General features: G+C 51.9%; 2 protein-coding genes and 3 non-coding genes across 7 annotated transcripts in view; 4 read left to right on the plus strand and 1 right to left on the minus strand.

The window, feature by feature from the left end:
• The window catches only part of LOC116540803 (kallikrein-2-like), a 70,310-nt gene extending 67,288 nt beyond the window's left edge, over positions 1-3,022 (minus strand). The window contains exon 1 of one of the 3 annotated variants that reach the window (XR_004264591.1): positions 2,504-3,017. The gene's annotated coding sequence lies outside the window, so the exon portion shown is untranslated. Of the gene's footprint in view, positions 1-2,503 lie in introns of all 3 variants that reach the window. The other 2 variants (XM_032264547.1, XM_032264546.1) reach the window with 2 other exon arrangements.
• CUNH19orf48 (chromosome unknown C19orf48 homolog) lies at positions 1,330-18,523 on the plus strand. Its single transcript, XM_032264548.1, is given in 8 exon segments — positions 1,330-1,340; positions 3,031-3,034; positions 5,569-5,710; positions 13,835-13,875; positions 16,507-16,532; positions 17,216-17,887; positions 17,890-17,952; positions 17,955-18,523. Coding segments are annotated over 3 exon segments (387 nt in total). The 5' UTR covers positions 1,330-1,340; positions 3,031-3,034; positions 5,569-5,710; positions 13,835-13,875; positions 16,507-16,532; positions 17,216-17,670; the 3' UTR covers positions 18,062-18,523.
• LOC116540858 lies at positions 13,682-13,772 on the plus strand. Its single transcript, XR_004264610.1, has one exon. It is a non-coding gene; the product is annotated as a small nucleolar RNA SNORD88 (small nucleolar RNA).
• LOC116540859 lies at positions 16,335-16,425 on the plus strand. The gene has a single exon (XR_004264611.1). It is a non-coding gene; the product is annotated as a small nucleolar RNA SNORD88 (small nucleolar RNA).
• Positions 17,047-17,142, plus strand: LOC116540860. The gene has a single exon (XR_004264612.1). It is a non-coding gene; the product is annotated as a small nucleolar RNA SNORD88 (small nucleolar RNA).
• Positions 18,524-20,525: the final 2,002 nt, after the last annotated feature.

The following is a 20,525-nucleotide window of genomic DNA, read 5'->3' on the forward strand; positions in this document are numbered from 1 at the left end:
GGGAGAAGTCACCAGGCCTAAAACCAAGATCTTGAATGGAGAATTTGCTCTGCCCAGAACAACAAACAGCCTGACATCTCTTGGCGACACCCTCCACCCAACTCACATAACAGTGGTTGAGGGATTCTCCTGACATATGCTGCCCTCTGGGCCACAGAGATAATCATGTGATTGTGGCTGAGCCAATCACAGTACCCCATGCCACAGATCCTGCAATTGGCCCAAAGATGGACACATGACCAAAGCCAACCAATCAGATTCTGCCCCAGGGCTTTTTATTAGGAAGCTGTCAGGGAAGAGCAATCTCTCCTCGAGGATTACAAGCCTGAAGCTGTCTAAGTCTTGGACCCAGCCTCATGGGGAGAATAAAACTAAGAAGAAAAACAGACAAGAGAAAGAGCATTGAGATGACACTCAAGTCCCTGGCTCTCATCATCTTAGAGAGCAGCCACTCTGTGGCTTAGTCAGAATAAGTGGACATTTGCAGCTTACCTCCTCAACATGTCTTTCACCTCCTGCCCATTGCCCTTCTCAGCCCCAGTTATAAGCCAATCAACAAACTGTACTGCACTGGCCGTATAATTGGCTCAGGGTGCTCATGTGTCCCAAGCCACACAGGACTCTTGCAAAAACCGTTGACAGCTTTTTTCTACTGGACTCAGTAATTATTACCAATTCTGCCAAGTTGCTAACAGCTATGCCAGTTTTTTCTCTGTCTGCTCTCAGATCCATTCCCCACCCTGCCCTGTTCTGCATTGCAAGGACCACACTTCCCAGCCTCCTTTGCTCATCTTATCACTGTGTTTGGCTAATGGGAGGCACTGGCAGAAGACTGGCTCTGGGAGGAGAGGACAAGCCAGGGTATTTATCACCCTCTCTATCTCTGCATGTGGTGGGTCTTCAGCAGTAGTTGTATCTATTCCCTGATTCTAGCCACCACTGAGCAATCCAACCATGGGCCTATGCCTTCCAGATGGTTCCAGTTTCTGGACTGTAGTAATACCACCTCCTCCCATCATCCTTCCAGCTGAGTAGCAGCATCCTGTAGTTCCTAACCCCCTGGTTTGTCTCACTATTTCTTAATAGCTTCTCAGCTCTTCCATCACTCATGAACCGATTCCCTGTATTTACTTCCTTCTGAAGAACCTGGAATGATTTACTTTCCTAACTGGATTCCGACATGCCGCTACATAAAGCCTTGAGAATGAAGCCAATCCAAGTAGCCAAGAAACAGTAATATCTGATACCATCACTTGGGCCTCTGAATCCAGCCATGCCTGAAGACATTCCTACCCCTACCATTTCTCACCCAGGGGATGCCATAAAGGAACCCCAAGCTAGTTCAAGTTAGTTCACCCAAGCTAGTACAACTAGTTCTCTCAAGCTAGTTCAAATTAAGAGTTTGTGTCACTTGTGGCTGGGCGTGGTGACTCACGCCTGTAATCCCAGCACTTTGGGAGGCCGAGGCAGGTGGATCACCTGAGATCAGGAGTTCAAGATCAGCCTGGCCAACATGGTGAAACCCCATCTGTACTAAAAATACAAAAATTAGCTGGGCATGGTGGCAGGCATCTGTAATCCCAGCTACTTGGGAGGCTGAGGCTGGAGAATCCCTTGAACACAGGAGGTGGAGGTTGGAGTGAGCTGAGATTGCGCCACTGCACTGCAGCCTGGGCAACAGAGCAAGACTCCATCTGAAAAAATACAAAGTAATAATAATAATAATAAAGTTCACACTAAATTGTTCACAGTGGAACTCCTAGAAAGTGAGTTTGGAGTACAGAAGTTTAAATTTTTTATTTTCAAAATAATCAGATAAGTGGAAAGACTGTAAAATCGTATCAGTGGAAAGACACTTCTAAGATCTCCAACCCTAAGAATGCACTCCCATGGGCCTTAAACCATCACAACTGGGGGTGTGCCCCACAGGCCTTACCCAACCACAGTAGTCCCAGCTTCCAACCCCCTCTTCTCCCAAACATGGGAATTGTGACCCCAGCCCCTCCTCCCAGAGACCCAGGATTCCAGGCCCCTCCACTCCTCCCTCAGACACAGGAGTCCAGGCCGCCAGCCCATCCTCCCTCAGATCCAGGAGTCCAGGCCCCCAGCCCATCCTCCCTCAGATCCAGGAGTCCAGGCCCCCAGTCCCTCCTCCCTCAGACCCAGGAGTCCAGACTCCCCGTCTCTCCTCCCTCAGACCCAGGAGTCTAGACTCCCCCTCCCTCCTCCCTCAGACCCAGGTGTACGAGCCCGAGCCCCTCCTCCCTAAGACCCAAGCGCACGAGCCCCAGACCACACTCCCACAGACCCAGGAGTACAGACACCCAGACCCCACTTCCCCAGACCTAAGGACCCTCCTTTCCGTCTTTACGTCACTGCTCTAGCCCGGCCTCTCGCCCTGTAGGCTCCGCCTCTAATTCTGAGCCACCTGGGCTCTTCCCCAGAACCGCCCCCTGTCAATCTCCGCACGGGACTCGCCTCCCGCCCCGCGGTGGGGACTTACTTTGAAGCCGGCCCTTCGGCTTGGGCCCCGCCTCTGCAGCCTCCCTCCAAGCCCCCGCCGCTCAAAATGCCCCAGCAGTTTCTCTCTCGGGCAGCACCGCCCTCGGGGTCCTTTCTCTGCACGGCCCATCTTTGATTCTGTCTTGAGAATTGCCGGACGCGGGTGACAAGACAATCGTTTCCAACATATCCTTCTCCCTTTTTGTCAGCCCCAAAGACAATGCCTCTTCGCTTTTTCAGGAAGATTCTAGCGGGAGCGGGTAATAATCCTTTGCCTAAGCACTAAAGCGGAGTTTCCCAAACAGGCGCGTGTATTGGACGCCTCGGGCGGAGCGCAGGCTGGCGCCGAGGACCAGCCTTGCCAGCGGCGCGCACTATAAAGCGGCGCGTGCTGTGCCCCAAGCACGCTTTGGAGTGAGAAATGTTGTGGTAAGTTTCCTTGTCTCGATCTATTTTCTGGCTGTGTGGCGGGGCGTTGGGATGAAGGGCGCACTTGTCCTGAAGGTCTCGAGACTGCAACGGTAGTAGCCACGTAGTCGCGGGGGCAGCGTCAGGGCCTTTGCAAGGACCCAGAGAGCGCTCTCCCGGGTGAGTCTAGGAGTTGCCCGCGGGGATGGTGGTGGCTGTTAGGAGCGCTTGGGAGCCAGTGATCCCTGCAGCTGGAGCGAGCAGGGATGCCATGGAGGACCCTCCTCCGTCTGCCCCGGCGGCGGGTCTAACCCCTTTAGCTGCTCGCACGCCGCGGGCCTCCGCCATCTTGTCCGTTTGGTTGGGGAAGGGGGTGGGCGGGTGGAGAGGCGACATTCAGTTATTTCCGAGGTTTTCCACCCCGTGCAACCTCCAGATGCTTTTTTATGAGTTCGCCCTTGTTTTTTAAATTCTGGATGGCTGGCATTTTTGTGTAACCTAGAACAAAGACTGGGGGAGGGGGTTTTGGCGGGGGTGGGGGTGGGGAGCGTTCCATAGGGACAAAGACAGGGTATCGAGTTAGCAAGGAAGTGGCAGTGGGTTTTTTTTTTTTTTTTTTTTTTTTTTGAGAATCACGTAGGAATGGACATAGAAGAAAGCAGACGCGGCCTTTGCTTACCTGTAGGAGTCATTCTGATCGTGCCACGTGAGAGGGTTTTGTTGACGTTAGTGTTTTGCTTAGGTCCTTTAAGGTCTTGAACATCGGTTTCCTGGACAAGCTGCCCCAGGAAACCCCTCAATGCAGCCGACCCATACCCTGAATGCTCTGCAGCTGCATTCCTAAACTTATCTAGGCGCCACAGCAAGGTTGCCAGACATCTACCTTAAGCAAACCCTAATTCCAGCCATCTGGGCAGAACAGGGGAAGTCATGGGAAACGTGAACAAATCTTAGTTACACATTCTTGTAAATTACTGTTTTTCATTTAACTGCTGCCATAAAAGTCACAGGATGACTCCTCTTTAACCCCGCCGATTTTCTTCTTGCTAGACAGCATCATGATGGAGGACAGTGATCTGCTCCTGCTCTGGCTCTAACCCTTCCCCCAACCACCCTGCTTCTGAGTCTCCACCCCTTACCCGCTCTGGAGCCCAGCATGCCCAGCAACCATCTCCCTTGCTTCCCCTCCCGGAGATAGCAGGGGCCAAGGGGATTGACTGTGTCCGTGTCCGCTTCTCCCTGTCTGATCTCTCCCAGATTGAAAAACGTCTAGGGTCCTCCAGTCCTGATACTTACATCAAATAATTTAAATAACTCACCCAGTCTTATAAACTGGGCATGATCTCTATTATCCTCTCTTCTGTCCTCCTCCCGGAAGAGGAGGAGGGAGTGTGGCTACAGCCCAGGCACATGCTGAAGATCTTCATTGGCAAGATCCTAGATCCTACTAAGCCCTTAGGATCCGCTGCTGTCCACGTTCCCCCCCACCCCCACCCCAAGAGCCTTCCTGGGAGTACCAATCCACAGACCCTGGCTGGGCATCCTGTAACTATATGATCACTTGCCTCATTGCAGGCCTTAATAAAGCTGCCCATAAGGCTGTAAAGTTTGAAAAACTCGAAGAAATTTCCCAAAAAGCAGATGAAAACCCTGCTGCCCAATTCCTTTCCCACCTTACAGAAGCTCTCCAAAAAATATACCCGTGTTGATCCTGCCTCCCCAGAAGGAATTATTGTTCTTAATACCCATTTTATCTCCCAAACTGCCCCCGACATGCGACACAAATTTAAAAGGCTGAGGATGGTCCTCACATCCCACAGGAAGACCTCCTTAACCTGGTTTTCAAAGTCTTCAGTAACAAGGATTGTCAGGAAAAGCAGCAGAGGAGAAAGGACTTACACAGTACCTACATAAATTGGTTATGAGTAATGCATAAACAGGGAAAAAAACTGCAGAAGGCCTCTTTATGCCTCATGTTCCAGTGCAGGGTAACCTAGGCTCTGTTACCATAAACGTTGTGCTCAAGGACGTAAAACCCCTTCTTGGCACTATGATATAGACAGGCTTGTAGGCTCCTTGTAAGGTCCGTGTTCTACCAACTGTACATAGATAATAAGCTAAAAGATAACCACATGTTCTTGTTTTGTGAAACTCCTGAAACTGCCACCGTTATCAGTCGTTAGAATGACACACCAGTTCCAACTCACTGATTCACTCCACCCCTACCCTGTAGATCAAAGTGATTATTATCAAAGCTGGGGCCTTCATTGTCTTCTCCAGTGATGAGTGATGGCCCCCTGGTCCAACTTTCTCTCTTAATCTGTCTTTTTCTCATTCCCTTGTCGCCACTGAACTCAGGGTACCCATGAGTGTGATGGGGGGCTGGTTCCCTACAAAGGATGAGCAAAATAGATTCAATAAAGCCCGAAAAGAGCATGCTAAATACCAGCTTCTAGCAGCGGCTATCCATCAACCTAACCATAGTACCCAAGGGCACAAAAGACTCCAGAGCAGTAACCCTCCTGGGCCTTGTTTTTAAGTGCGGCAAAGAAGGCCACTGGGCATGAGCATGTCTTAACCCACAAGTGCCGAAAAGCCTTTGCCTGGTCTGCCAGCACACAGGCCACTGAAAGTCTGACTGTTCCCTCAACAGAATAGCCTTCAGTAAGACGGAAAGTGAAGACTTGCTTGTACTCCCACACCACCTTGGCCTAGCTGCTGAAGACTAACAAGGCCCAGGGCTCCTGGCACCATCTATTATCGACTGCATTGGAGCCCCGGGTAATTTTACTAGTATCAGGTAAGCCGGTCTCTCTCTTAAGCGGTACTGGGGCCTCCTACTCGGCTTTGCCTGAATTCTGAGGACCAATTCATCCCTCTCGGGTCTCAGTTGTGACAGTTGACTGACTCATCTCGCGCCCACGCGCCACCAGATCTCTTGTTCCCTATTTGATACCATTTTCTCACACTCTTCCCTTATCATACCTCGTTGTCCTACATTATCCCATCCTAGGCAGGGACCTCCTAACCAGATTCAAAGCTTCCATCACCTTCTGTTCCCCACAACCAGATTCTCTCCACCTCTCCAATACTGCGCTAGCTCTTGACCCCTCTCCCCGGTATCCACTCCCCACTTCTCTTGTTAATCCAACAGTGTGGGATACTGCCACCCCTTCCCTAGCAGCTCACCATGATCCCATCAAAATCCAGCTAAAAGAGCCCTCCAAATTTCCTAACATCCCCCAGTATTCCGTCTCATTAACTCATCAAGGCTTACAGCCCATTGTAAACAAACTCCTTATGCGTGGTCTTAGGCCAACCCGTTCTCTGTATAGTACCCCCATCCTTCCTTTCAAAAAAGCAGATGGTTCTTATAGACTAGTCCAAGACCTTCGGGCTGTCAATCAGGTAGTCTTTCCCAGCCATCCAGTAGTTCCCAGCCCTTATCCACTCCTTTCCCTTACCTCTTGCAACACAACCCACTACACTGCCATCAATCTAAAAGATGCCTTTTTCACTGTTCCCCGAAACTCTCTAGTCACAGCAACTTACTTGGACAGCCATCCCTCAAGTCTTTAGAGATAGTCCCCATTTCTTTGGACAAGCGCTAGCTCAGGACCTCACCTCCCTAAATCTTTCCCCTAGCCAGCTCCTTCAGTATGTGGATGATCTCTTCTGTAGCCCCTCCCTAGAGGAGTCACCATTACCTTCCTAAACTTCTTTGCTAGTAAAGGATATAGAGTCGTCTTCCCCCCTGAGACACAACTCTCCACCCCAGCCATCATTTACTTAGGAGTCCAACTTTTCCCCAGGGCTGGAGCCATGACCCCGGCATGGGCAGCATTAGTAGAGAGCCTACCTCCACTCTCCCCTAAGAATGAAGTCCTTTCTTTCTTAGGACTAGCAGGTTTCTTCAGAATATGGATTCCCAATTTTGCCCTCCCAGCTTACCCTCTCTGTGCAGCAGCCAAAGGCCCTCTAAATGAGCCCCTATACCCTTCACACAACGTAATCCCAAGCTTCCACAAACTGAAATCACCCTTGTCACTGCTCCTGCTCTATCTTTGCCTGACATCTCTCAGCTGTTCATTCTACGTAGCTGAAAACCATGGAATAGCCCTTGGCATCCTTGGCTAACAAAAAGGAATTCCTCCCTCCTTCACTCCCAGAGCTTACCTCTCTAAACTAGACAGCACTGCCCCAGGATGGCTGATCTGCCTCAGAGCTCTAGCAGCAGCCGCCACCCTAGCCTCAGAAAGCAAAAAACTAACATTTGTCAAGCCTGTAATCCCAGCACTTTGGGAGGCTGAGGCGGGTGGATCACGAGGTCAAGAGATCGAGACCATCCTGGTCAACATGGTGAAACCCCGTCTCTACCAAAAATACAAAAAATTAGCTGGGCATGGTGGTGCGTGCCTGTAATCCCAGCTACTCAGGAGGCTGAGGCAGGAGAATTGCCTGAACCCAGGAGGCGGAGGTTGCGGTGAGCCGAGATCGCGCCATTGCACTCCAGCCTGGGTAACAAGAGTGAAACTCCGTCTCAAAAAAAACAAAAAACTAACATTTGATCAAGACACCCGTTTACAGCCCACATAATCTACAAGATCTCTCCTCCCAAGCACTGAGTACCCTTTCCCCTTCCCCTTTCTTTCTTGAAAACCCTGAGTTCCACCTCACCAAAAGTGCTCCCCTCAAACCTGCGTCTCTGCTCCCAGAATCTTCTCCCACCCATTCCTGTACCAAAACCCTTGATCACCTACAGCCTCATTTCCCTAATATCTCCCCTGAACCTCTCCCTAATTTTGATGACCAGTTATTTATAGATGGCTGCTCTTCCAAGTTAGTCGGCTCCCATAGAATTGCTGGGTGTGCAGTTGTCACTCTTGACCAAGTAATTGAAGCTAAACGCTTACCCTCCGGAACCTCCTCCCAAAAGGCATAACTCATGGTTCTCACCAGGGCCCTAACCCTTTCCAAAGGCAAACGAGTCTCCAAATATGCCTGTCGCATTCTTAATTTCTGTGCCGTCATCTGGCAAGAAAGAGGGCTTCTTACTGTCAAAGGGACCCCCATCACTAATGGCCCCCTTATTTACCAACTCCTTCAGGCTGCACACCTCCCAGCCAAAGCAGGAGTTACACATTGTCGAGGACATCAAACAGGATCAGATGAAAATTCAAGAGGGAACAGAAAGGCCAACCAGGCAGCAAAAATAGCCTCCCTTTCTCCTACCCCTGCCCCTCTTGTCATTACCCCCACAATCCAACCCCAGTATTCTCCCACTGAAAAGCCTTCACTGCTACAAGGAACCTCTTTGCAGGGGAACTGGATAGTCAAAGATCAAAAACTCATTCTCCCTCAAGAGCAAGTCAAAGAAATTCTAACATCTCTTCACCAATCCTTCCATATCAGTGCACGCCTCCTGTACCTTCTCCTTCACCCTTCTCTTCCCCCCCACCTATTTATCTCACGCAAGAACATAACCTCAAACTGTCATATATGCTCTGTCACTTCCTCTCCAGGGGCCCTCTGCTGTCCCCCTTTACCTACACATCAGCTAAGAGGGACACTCCCAGGGGAAGACTGGCAAATAGACTTTACCCACATGCCTCCTGCCAAAAAAAAACTGTTTCTTCTTACTCTTATAAGACACCTTCCCTGGGTGGGTAGAAGCATTTCCCACCTCAGAAAAAGCTGCAGAAGTCTTCCCCAATCCTTTTAACAGAAATCATCCCTACATTTGGTCTTCTGCGCTCCATACAGTCAGACAACGGCCCTAGCTTCATCTCCCAAATCACCCAACAAGTCTCAGTCTCTCAGCATCCAGTGGCACCTCCATATCCCATACCAACCCCAGTCATCAGGAAAAGTTGAAAGGGCAAATGGGATCCTTAAGACTCAGTTGACCAAATGCACTCTTCAAGTCCAGCAACCCCGGACCTCCCTTCTGCCCATACTCCTAGCCTGCATCAGAGCCAGCCCAAAAGCATCCTCCTTCCTCGGCCCATTTGAGTTAATATACGGACTCCCTTTCCTCCTACAAAACAGGCCCCTTCTAACTCAGCTAGGAGAGTACCTCCCAACATTTATCCTCATCTACCATCTTCTCCGTGAACAAGCAGACCAGGCCCTCCCAAAATGCCACAGAGGAAATCCCACCAACCAGACTCTCCTACCAGGAGAGCATGTCTTCCTAAAAACTCTTAATCCAGCAAACCTTAAACCAAAGTGGGAAGGCCTTTTTCAAGTTATTCTTACAGCCCCCACCACAGCCAGACTCTCAGGACATGCCTCTTGGTACCATCTTTCCAGACTAAAAGGCTCCTACAACCGACCCGCCAACCCTCCTCCGCTGATTCTCCAGCACCCTCCTTGGCCCAACCAAACTCCGCCTTACACCTGTCCCCAAGGAAGAAGCCGGTAACTCCTTCATATATCGCCACTGTTCTTACTCCAGGTGCCAGGGTCCTCGTGACGAGGAACAACCTCCCCCATAACCTATGAAATATGAGAAGTCCTCTTTTCTTTCCCCATTTCCACACAAAAGTCTTAACCCAGCTTTACCTTGCTCATCTGCAAGGAGAATTTGACTATCCATGGGACGCTATCCGCCACCTCATAGACCCTCTAGAAGAGGCCACCTTCCTACACTCCAATTCTTCCTCACGTTCCTAATTCTTTTAGTAGCTAGCCCCACAGCCTCAACTTCCTCACAGTCCCTTCTCACTTCTGCAAAGCTCGAACGCTGTCTGGATCTCTCTCACTCCTTGTTGCTGCGCTCCAGCTCTATACTTGGCTTCCGGTTGCCTGACCTGCGTTTCCCTTTCCTCTGCTGCCTACTCAGCTCTCCCAATTTCCCAGCCCTGGGACCGCATTCCCATTTGCTTCTCATACACTGTCCAAAGAGGCCCTGCCTTTGTAGACAGAGCCCTCACCCTCATTGCAAACTATCCCACTGCCCTCGCTAACAGAGCTACCAAACTTCTCTGCCTATACTACCAATTATGACCACTCAAAACTCCCTCATCCCGCCATTCAAGGTCCCATAACCCTCAACACCACAAGAACTGGCCAAGCCCCCTTATGTGTCACTTCTTCCAGTGGACACGTAGAGGTAGGCACCCTCCCTCCTCCTGCCTGTATCTCAACCCAAATCATCTCTCATCCTTCCCATACCTCAGTCCGAGTAGATTCTTCAGTCTCCCCTGAAGCCAGTGGCCTCTTTACCCAGCCCCTCCCATTACCTCCCCTCCTGCCTCTCAAACATGGAAACCCCTTCCCCAGACAGGAGTTCTCAAAGGGGCCTCTCTCTCCTCCTCACTGTGGGTTGCTGAAGCTGAACCAAGTACCTCCAAACAAGCAGCCTATACTCTCCAACACCTGTTCTTAATCCACTTGAGAATAGGTGTCTGTTTGCATTAACACCGCTGGCATCTTCTTCCTCTGCAGATCCACAACCTACTTCTGTCTCCCTACCCACTGGACAGGTACTTGCACCCTGGTCTACCTTACCCCCAACATTAACCTTGTCACTCTGAACCAAGAAGAACTCCCTGTCCCTGCTACATTACACATCCACCCAAAGAGAGCGATACAGTTCATTCCCTTATTAGAAGCCTTCGGAGTCACAGGTACCGTCGGGTTAGGAGCAGGAATCTTTGGAACTTCATTATCGTATCTTCAGTCACTCTCCCAAGACTTCCAGTTGTCACTGGAAGAAATAGCAGACTCTGTCTCTCACCTCCAAAACCAACTAGACTCTTGAGCGACATTCACCCTACAAAACCGCAGAGGTCTAGACCTCCTCGCTGCCGAAAAAGGAGGCCTGTGCCTCTTTCTAGATGAACAATGTTGTTTCTACCTCAGCCAATCTGGGCTAGTACAAGATGCTGTCAAAAAGCTAAAAGCTTCAGCCTATTTCCTGAAGGAAAATATTCGCTTCAGCCTATAATGAAGGCGAAAGTAACTAAAAATATAATCTTAGTAGTTATTCATGTGTGATCTTAGTTATTCATAGGTGATCTTAATTCTTTTAATAATGTCTTTCAGGTCGGAAGTGTGAACCTGGGGTGACATTGTGAAATAAATGACCCTAAGGCGAGACACCTTAAGCCCTCTGCCATGCCCATGTAAGGGCTGCTGGAGGACACCTAGGCTATGCGGCAGCACTAGTGCTGGGAAAGCGCCCGCTGTTTAGCCAGCTAGGGAAGGAGACGTCCAAAATAGCTGAGACGTCTCCTATCCCAGAGGAGTTAGGAGAAAACTCCGCTTCTCCAAGCTCTTGCGGCAGGCCCACAAACATCCGGGGGCTTAATTGTCTCTGTGATGCTGTGTTTCAGTGGTCACGTTCCATGTCCACTCTCATGTTCTGCTTCTGCACCTGGTTCCTTTTTTCTTGTAAGAATTTATCAGTAGAAGTCACGTAAATCTTAACATCTTTGTGACAAGTATGGAAAAAGTGCTGATGCATTATGCCCCTTACCTCATCTCAGCTACAGAAAATTCCTGCCTGAATCACATGTGACGTACTTGACCCCATCACTGCCATGCCCTACCTACCCTATCCCCAGATTTGCAACTCAATAAAAGTGGGAGTGTCCCTGCATGCTGGACCGCTGCTGGTCTCTGCGCTTTGGGTAGCAGTGGACCCCTGGGCCCAAACTCTTTTTTCTCTATCTCTGTGTCTTATGTCTTTATTTCCAATTTCTTGTCTCCATGCCAGCAGGGAGGGACTCACTGGCCCCTGTAGGGCTGGACCCTGTATGGTCCCTACCTCATGTCTCCTCACCCAGCTCTTACAGGACCGTATTAGAGTCTTCCCCCATGGGACTGTACGGTATATGGTGGTGCTCCAGGAATACCGACGGTTCCAGAAACAGCGATCCCTACCATCCAGCCTGTCCCCACAACCATCGCCCCTCCCCAGCAGGAAGCAACCAGATGACAATGGCACCCCTCTTCTGTTACCTACTAAAAGGCTGGGTTGTTAGGGACAAGCCGCCCCAGGAAACTCCCAGGTGCAGCTGACCCTTCCCCTGAAGGCTCTGCAGCTGCATTCCTAAATTCTTACCTAGGCACCACAGCAAGGTCACCAGACCTGTTACATTGAGCAAGCCCCGATTACAGCCATCTGGGCAGCACGGGGGAGGTTATGAGAAACCTGACCAAACCTAAGTTGTATGTCCTGGTAAATTCTTGTTTTCACAAGATAATGTAAGTCTGTCGAGAGATGATAATGTGGCAGAATTAACTGACAACTTGGGGATGTGGTCATACCCAGATACTCCCTTAGGCCTCTCTTGCCCTTATAAACCTCATTTTGTGAGCTCAGGGCTGCTGCCTCTGACTCTTAAGGAGCAGCCTGGCAGGTCAATAAACTTGCTTGCCTGGCTTCGGGTCTACTCGTCCTTTCTCTCGGCTGGCCCTAACTGTTTCTAGTTGAATTGCTGGGGCTTTTTGAGAACCATGTAGGAACGGACCTAGAAGAAAGCAGACGAGGCCTTTGTTGACCTGCAGGAGTCATTCCGACCCATGAGAAGGTTTTGTTAATGTTAGTTTTTAGCTTAGGTCCTTCGAGGTCTTGAACATGGGTTTCCTGACTTAAGTGGGGCCCGTGCCCCTGCCAAGAAGGCCCAGCCTAGAAGCAGCTAGCCAATTTCCTCTCTCCCCCGCTACAACCCAGCAGGGATCTCTACTTAACTTCCCTCCTTCGAGTAACTGCTGAGAAAATCATTAAGTTTGTTCATGTCACAAGTGAAGGTATTTTTCTCATGCGTTCATCATTGACGTGCTCTCCTTCGGCAATATTAAAATCTACAAACAAATGGGGAAGTTTAACATTTGTACCATCTTACCATATTTAAAAACTGTGTGTGCGCTTAGTGTTCTGAAAGGAAGTTTTGTGGCCCAGTGTGGTGGCTCATGCCTGTAATCCCAGCACTTTGGGAGACCGAGGTGGGTGGATCACTTGAGCCCAGGACATCGAGACCAGCCTTGGCCACATGGCAAAACCCCATCTCTACAAAAGATAAAGCGAGCCGGGTGTAGTGGTGCAGGTCTGTAGTTCCAGCTACTTGGGGGAGGAAGTGGGAGGATTGCCTAAGCCTGGGAGGCGGAGGTTGCAGTGAGCCGAGACTGCGCCACTGCGCTCCAGCGTGGGCAACAGCGGACTCTTGAAAGAAAGTTTCATATTTCACCTAAAATAGTGTACTTGTATACCTAAAATGACTTTTGTACTAAATGTTATTTCCATTGTCACCCTTAATGACATTAATTCCTTAATACTGCAGTTTAACAGTCTGCTTTGTGCCTGTTCCTTCGTCGTCTTCCAGATGTCTTTCACATCTGATATGTTTAAACCTGACCCAGTCCAGGGTCTCTGCCCATTAATTCTTACTTACAAGTTGGCTTCTTTTCTTCCTAGAATAGCCCCTTCCTCCTCCCGTCTCTCAGTAGGTTCATCCAAGGGATTTGTGCCTTGGCAGCTTTCCTTGTTTGTGGGTTACCAGCAGGTATAGTCAGTGCTACAGAAATCTGCAAAGGGTAGGGGGTGGACACCAGGGACATCTTCATGTAGTGCATTTGGGGTCCTACCCATCCCATGAGGACAGTACCCTGAGGACCTGTGGCACGGGAGGTTGGGGCATCTTGGTGTCTCCATGAGCAAAACTCATCCTTCTTACCTTCTGGATGGGTTTTGCGTTTCCTACTCTTTAAGCTTGGCCTCTGTACCTTAAGGTAAGTCACCTCAGGCCTGGTTGCAGAGGGGCTGGGGCTCCCATGATGTCCAGCACTGGGCTCCGATCACCCCTGAGGACACAGTGCACCCCAGGACCTTTGACACCTGGGGGTCTGAGGGGCCCCAGTCTTAATGGTTCGTGGACCTACAGACTGTTTCTCCAGCCTCACTGTCTTTCTGTTACAGGTGCAGCTTCCAGCTGAGGACCACCCACTGTGCCCAGTGAGGTAAGAACCTTGCTCCTGCTCCTTGATTCACCTGGTTTGAAATATCACTGCCTAGGTTGACTTCATACCTTACCTCAGGGGACTGATTTATGTGCTAACGATTGTACTCAGGGTTTACGTACCAAAGCCATGTCAGGCTGGGCGTGGTGGCTCACACCTGTAATCCCAGCACTTTGGGAAGCCGAGGTGGGTGGATCACCTGAGGTTAGGAGTTCAAGGCCAGCCTGGCCAACATTGTGAAAACTTGTCTCTATGAAAAATACAAAAAATTAGCTGGACATGGTGGGCACATACCTGTAATCCCAGCTACTCGGGAAGCTGAGGTAGGAGAATCCCTAGAATATAGGAGGTGGAGGTTGTAGTGAGCTGAGATTGTGCCATTGCACTCCAGCCTGGGCAACAAGAATGAAATTCCACCTCCAAAAAAAAAAAAAAAAAAAAATCCTTATAGCTGTGGAAAACTAGGCAGGTAGGCAGGCCTGGATCCAAATCCCAGCAGGCTTGGAGACATTCACCAGGCCACTGCTCCTGTGCCTCACTGCTGTGTCTGTGGAACAGGCACCGAGCAGATGGCCCAGGGCAGTAGTGCTTTCTGTCTTCCAAAGATAGGGCTTCAATAAGAAGAGGAATGCAAGGACTGAAGGAAAAAGGCATTTGTTTCAGGGGAAAGGACTAATCAGAAACATGTCAAAACTCAGCAGTGGCAAACAGTGACTCTCAGGTGTTCCTGTCTTATCGCATCGTAGGTTTTGTAGGCTGAATGCGATGTGCGTTAAGCAAAGTGTAACCCCAGTGTTTGTATATAAATTGATACAATACAAGGAATCCTTATTTTCATAATAAAAATTAACAGGCGTTATCAGAATTGTTTCAAAGAGCAAAGTCATTAGAAAAGTGTTGGGGTAGGGTGTGTTTTACCAGAAAAGAAGTGTTCTCAGCTCTGGGAGGATTTTCATTTGTTTCTTAGATGTCAGGAGCTGGGAGAACAGTGGCTGCAGTGAAAGAGAACTGAAGTGTGTTCTCTGGGTTCTTGGAGGTTTCAGCTGTTTTTGGCAAGGAAGCTGGCTCCTGAGGAGGGTTGGCTGGGATTTCAGCTCTGCTGAGTATCTCTCTGAGGGTCGTGTGATCTTAATCCTCTGGGATAGTGAATGGGGCTGAGCATTTGTCATGGCTGGCTTAGAGGGGACATAAGGAGTGGGGTGGGTGCCAGTTGGGTAGGGATGTGAGAAAGAGGTGAGAAGAGAGAGCTGGCATGGGACAGGAAAGACGGGACGTGTAGCTTCTGGATTCTACACCAGCGCCCTCCGTAGGACCGTCAGATGGAAGTGTTCTGTGCCTTGTCTAGTCTGGCTGCCACTGGCCACAGGTGGCTCTTGGACACCTGGTATATGTCTGGTAGAGGACTTTTGGCCCCGTTCCCCAGCCATGTGGAAAGGGCCTAATTCCCGATAAGGAAGGCTCTTCCTCCCCCACAGGGAGGGTCCCTTATCTCACTCTATCCTGGCCCGGCCCAAGACCAGCAACCTTCCCGCCCAGCGGCCCACTGAGCCAATCACCATCCGCCCCACCAGCTCTCCCGTAACCTCCCGTCCCACAAGCTCCCGCCCGGCAGGCTTTCTGCCCAGCAACCAACCTAGCCAATCACTACCCGCCAGGTCAGCTCTCCTACCGCCCCAGGCCCTCTGTCCCTATAAAGTCGACCGAACAAAGAAAGCGCGTGTGATTCCTCCCTTCCCGCTTGAGTCGCCCGGAGATCCCAATAAAGTCGGTACCGGTCACCACGCGTCCTGCCTCCGTGGGTCGGGGTCCCACAGCCGGGGTTGCACAGTATGTGGCCAGTGCGTGACTGGGAGCTGGATTTTTAAGTCTTCTCGGTTAGTTTAAACAAGGGCCCCCTCTTTGGACAGCACATTTCTACGTAAAATGGAGCTTTTAGTGTTTCTGTTGCCGTTAAACAGCAGCTGGCACTGAAGGAACACCCACAGTGTTGCTGCTTGCAGAGAATCAACTGAACAGATCCTGCCAGGGTCCCAGTGAGAGGCAGCTGCCCCTTCCCCATGTCACAGAAGGTTCCGGTGAAGTCAGAGCAGCTTGGAAGAACTGGGTCAGGGCAGCAGGCCTGAGATGCTGACAGAGGCAATGGAGGGGCGTCCCGTTAGGACACAGAAGGCCTAAGCAGAAAGGTTTGACCTCATGCTCTCACCGAGCCCCACAGATGCGCCTGTCTGCAGGCATCTCTAGTCCCATCTTCCAGAGAAACACCGCTGGGGGGTGGTGAGGTCAGTGGGCTTAGATATACGAGGAGCCACACCCAGGCTGAGCTGGATGGAGTGGCCTGGCACCCGCAGGACCAAGTATCATTTGCTTTGTTGCCTGATTGCTCAGCACTCTTCCGTGATGTCCCCCTTAGGACAGCAGGTGGCCCTGGAACCTGCATCAGGAGGGGGCTGAGGGCACCAGGGCCTCCATGATGTCCAGCACTGGGCTCCGATTGCCACTGAGGACATGGTGCCCCCCGGGACCTTTGACACCCGGGGGTCTGAGAGGCTCTGGCTCTAGAGAGGGATGAGGGGGTATCTTGGTTGCCCTGTACCCCACTGACCTCCCTTCTCTCTGCCCTCCTACCTCCAGGTGCTGAAGGGCCTGACCATCACTTGGTAAGAACGGAGGGGGCTGCCTGTTATTCATGGTGATGGTGAGAAGGCAGACATAGACAGGTGCCCAGCAAGTGCTGAGCCAAGTGCTGCCATAAGCCCTGGGCTTGTTAACCTTAGTAACCAATCTGTTGTGGGCGGGTTGGGATGGGGGTTGGGGCTGGGTTGCAGCAAGATGCCCAGTGTCGCCGGGCGCGGTGGCTCAAGCCTGTAATCCCAGCACTTTGGGAGGCCGAGGCGGGTGGATCACGAGGTCAAGAGATCGAGACCATCCTGGTCAACATGGTGAAACCCCGTCTCTACTAAAAATACAAAAACATTAGCTGGGCATGGTGGTGCGTGCCTGTAATCCCAGCTACTCAGGAGGCTGGGGCAGGAGAATTGCCTGAACCTGGGAGGCGGAGGTTGCGGTGAGCCGAGATCGTGCCATTGCACTCCAGACTGGGTAATAAGAGCGAAACTCCGTCTCAAAAAAAAAAGATGCCCAGTGTCAGTGTTCTTGAAAGGGCTGCACTTGGGGACCCCATGATGTCCAGCACTGGGCTCCAACTGCCCCTGAGGACACAGTGGGCCCCCCCCCGGGACCTTTGACACCCAGGGGCCTGAGGGACCCTACTTCAGGAGGTGATGGGTGGGTTGTGGCTGTTGCCCCCCTGAGTGCCTTTTCTGTGTCCTTCACCTGACAGCATCCCTCCAGGCTCTCTGCTGCTTCCTGTCTAGGCGTGGCGGCAGCCATGACTAGGAATGTGCTGGCGTCCACCCACCTGGGCCAGGGCTGGTTCTGCTCGTGCCGCAGGACACTGAGCTCCTGGCTCTCTTGGCACTTGGGGCAGAACTGCAGTCAGCTCTCCTGGGTCCTGCCAGTGTACAGCTGGGAGCCCTGTCTTGTGCCTCAGCTCTTGAGAGCTCCAGCTGCTGCCGGGTGACCTGATCCAACCTGACAATGGTGTCATCTTCAGCTACCACTGCAAGGCCCTGAAGGCGATAGTGGCACAGCAGTGCCTGCCTGGCTGCTGATAGCCTGGTGCTAGCTGGGAGACCTCCCTGCACGTTGAGGCCACTGAGCTGCCCTTCCAGCCCCAACCCACCATGGACAGGGGCATCTAGCTTCCTCTCCCTCCTTGTCCTCTGCTCCTGAGCCATGACGCCCAAGGACATGCCTGTTAGCCAGGGCCTGCACCAGCGCCTGCTGGTCAAGGGCATGATGGTGCTGGAGGCTGTCCTGGAGATCCAGACCATCGCCAACAGCAGTCTCATCTCCATTGTGCCAGGGCCAGCCAGGCCACCAAGCTCACGCTAGGACCCAACCCAGTGCACCAGGACCTGGCTGCTGAGCCGTGAGCCCAGGAGAAGGTGGATAAGCTGGGGAAGGAGCCGCCACTGCCCCCCTATTCTGACCAGACCTGTGGGGAGTAGCTGCCCGTGTACACAGCCAGCCCTGGGCCTGGCTCTGGAGGACAGACACCACCCAGTCTGGTGCTCCAGGCGTAAAGCAGGGAGGCTGGGTCCTGGGGGAGCTGCTCCTGGTGTGAGCTGCAATCAGGAAGCACGGGACATGGTAGGGGAGGCAAAAAAAAGCCTTGGCCATTACCCTCCCTGTGTAGCCCTCTAGTGTCCCTTGAGCAAGCCAAAGCCTGACACCATGTTCAAGGGCCCCAGAAGAGAAGGGTGTCTGCCCCCAACCCTCCCCTGTGGGTGTCACTGGCCAAACATTATGAGGGGAGCAGGCCTTGTGAGTAGACCCCATGAGTCCCTAGGGGGAGTGATCACGTGCCATGTTACATTTCTGCCCAGGCAGCAGGGTAGGTGGGCACAATGGGTGCTACCTGTGTCACATGGGTCCCCAAAGCACTCCAGGCCAAGCAGGGAGACCCCACACCCATGATGAAAGCATCTTCAAGCTTTTCCTCAGTTTTTGTAAGGTTTGTTTGTTGCCCAGGCTCAAGTGCAGTGGAGCGACCTCAACTCACTGCAGTCTCCACCTCCTCGGTTTAAGTGATTCTCCTGTCTCAGCCTCCCGAGTACTGGGGATTACAGGCACCCGATAGCACACTCGGCTAATTTTGTATTTTTAGTAGACAAGGTTTCACCAGTGTGGTCTAGGCTGGTCTTAAACTCCTGACCTCAGGTGATTCACGCCCCTCAGCCTCTCACAGTGCTGGGATTACAGGCGTGAGCCACTGCGCCACATGCTTTGGCTGTGGGCAGCCAGTCCCTTCTGATAGGTCTGGTTTGACTGTGTGGCTTGTCTGGTCTGAGTTTTGAGTCTGGGTTGGGGTGTGTTGGGGCCAGGATCACAGGTGACAGTTCTGTGAGGACACAGCGAGCCCTGGCAGTTCTGACTTCATAACTGGTGTCTTGTGCACACAGGCCCATTAAACAACAGACATACCACTCCCAACTGTAGTGCTTAATACTGTGGGCTCGGGTGGTGAGCTGGGTCTATGGTGGGGTTGCAGGGCAAGGGAGATGCATACAGGCCCTTCCAGCAGGCTGCTGGGAAAGGGGTGGCACTTGCCACCAGGTAGTTGGTTACAATCACAGGTAGCCCTACCTGGCACCTCCCAGGGCCAGAAAGCATGGAGGGACATTCATTCCTCAGGGTTTCTGGGGTCATGGTGCCTGGCATCCACTTGGGGGGCCCTTTGACCACACAGCGCCTCTAGGGAATGCCAGGCAGGGCAGTGAGGGAGATCTGGGGGTCCCCAGGGGTGAGTGTGTGACAGGCTGCCTTCAGGACCTTGGGAAGAAATGGGCCAGGGGAGTATGCAGGTGGCCCTGGTGTGGTGAAGAGGTAGTCCCAGCTTCCACCCCCCAGCCTTTCTGGACCCTGTGCCTTGTTTAGGTCCTGGTTGCTGGGAGTGGCTTTGAACCTCCTACTGCCCCATCTAATAGGGGCCAAGTGGCTGTTCTGAGTGTCCACTGCACCTGGGCTCCACATGAGTGCCCTGGTTAGTGCCACGCAACCATGGGTGTGGGGCAAGGCCTGGGAGGGGCTGGCACTGCCCCAGGCCACACTAGGGGACAGCCTCCCCTCCTGGGGGCAGGGGCTTAAAACGGCCATGGTGCAGGTGGTCTGCAGTGGCTGCTGCTGCATGAGTGGATGTGGGGTGACTGATCAGCATCTGGTAAATGCAGTGGTGAATGTGTGGCCCATGCAGCAGTTGGGACCTGAAAGCTATTTAAATTTAAATGGCTACATGTGGTCATGGGTACTGTATTGGCCTGTGTCTCCACATCACTTGCAGCACAAGTCATGGCGCACAGCCCAGAGTGTCACCGGTTCTCCCAGCTCTCTGCTGGCCTCCAGGAAGTTAATTTTGGGAGTTGTGGAGTCCATAGGGTTAGAGTCGTGGTTCTGCCAAATGAGACATTGAGAGGCCTGTCACTTGCCCAGAGTCACACAGCCTTAGAATTGGTGCCAGCTGCAAAACCAGGCTTAGAATCGTGCACCTTTCCAAGCCCTCTGCTGCCAGATCCCCCTCTCCCCACCCATGTTCATGGTTGCATTGAGAACTAGTCAGGGTTACCAAAGAACCAGACTTGAGGGTCCAACTCCTGTGAGCCCGATCTCTGCAGAGCACGTGGCCCACATCGAGGTTTGCTGAGCAAGCTCTTGCCACACGAGCTGCACAGAAGTGCTTGCAGGGCCCACCATGTCCTCAGATACCCACCTGCGCCCATGCTTGTATGGAAACATGCATAAACAAGCCAGCCGAACGCTGTAGCTCACACCTGTAATCCAGTGCTTTGGGAGAAGGGGATTGCTTGAGCCAGGAGTTCGAGACCAGCCTGACAAACATACTGAGAAAACAAATTTAGCTGGGCGTGATGCACGCCTATAGAGGCTGAAACAGGATCACTTGAGACCAGTTCAAAGCTGCAGTGAGCTATGCTCATGCCGCTGTACTCCAGCCTGGGCCACAGAGACCCTGTTTCTACCAAAACAAGCGCCATGCAGGCATGCCTGCCTGTACGTACTCCCACTTATTCAGA

The sequence above is a fragment of the Sapajus apella genome, unplaced genomic scaffold (assembly GCF_009761245.1).
Source record: "Sapajus apella isolate SASKATOON/1434 unplaced genomic scaffold, GSC_monkey_1.0 scaffold144, whole genome shotgun sequence".
NCBI lineage: Eukaryota > Metazoa > Chordata > Mammalia > Primates > Cebidae > Sapajus > Sapajus apella.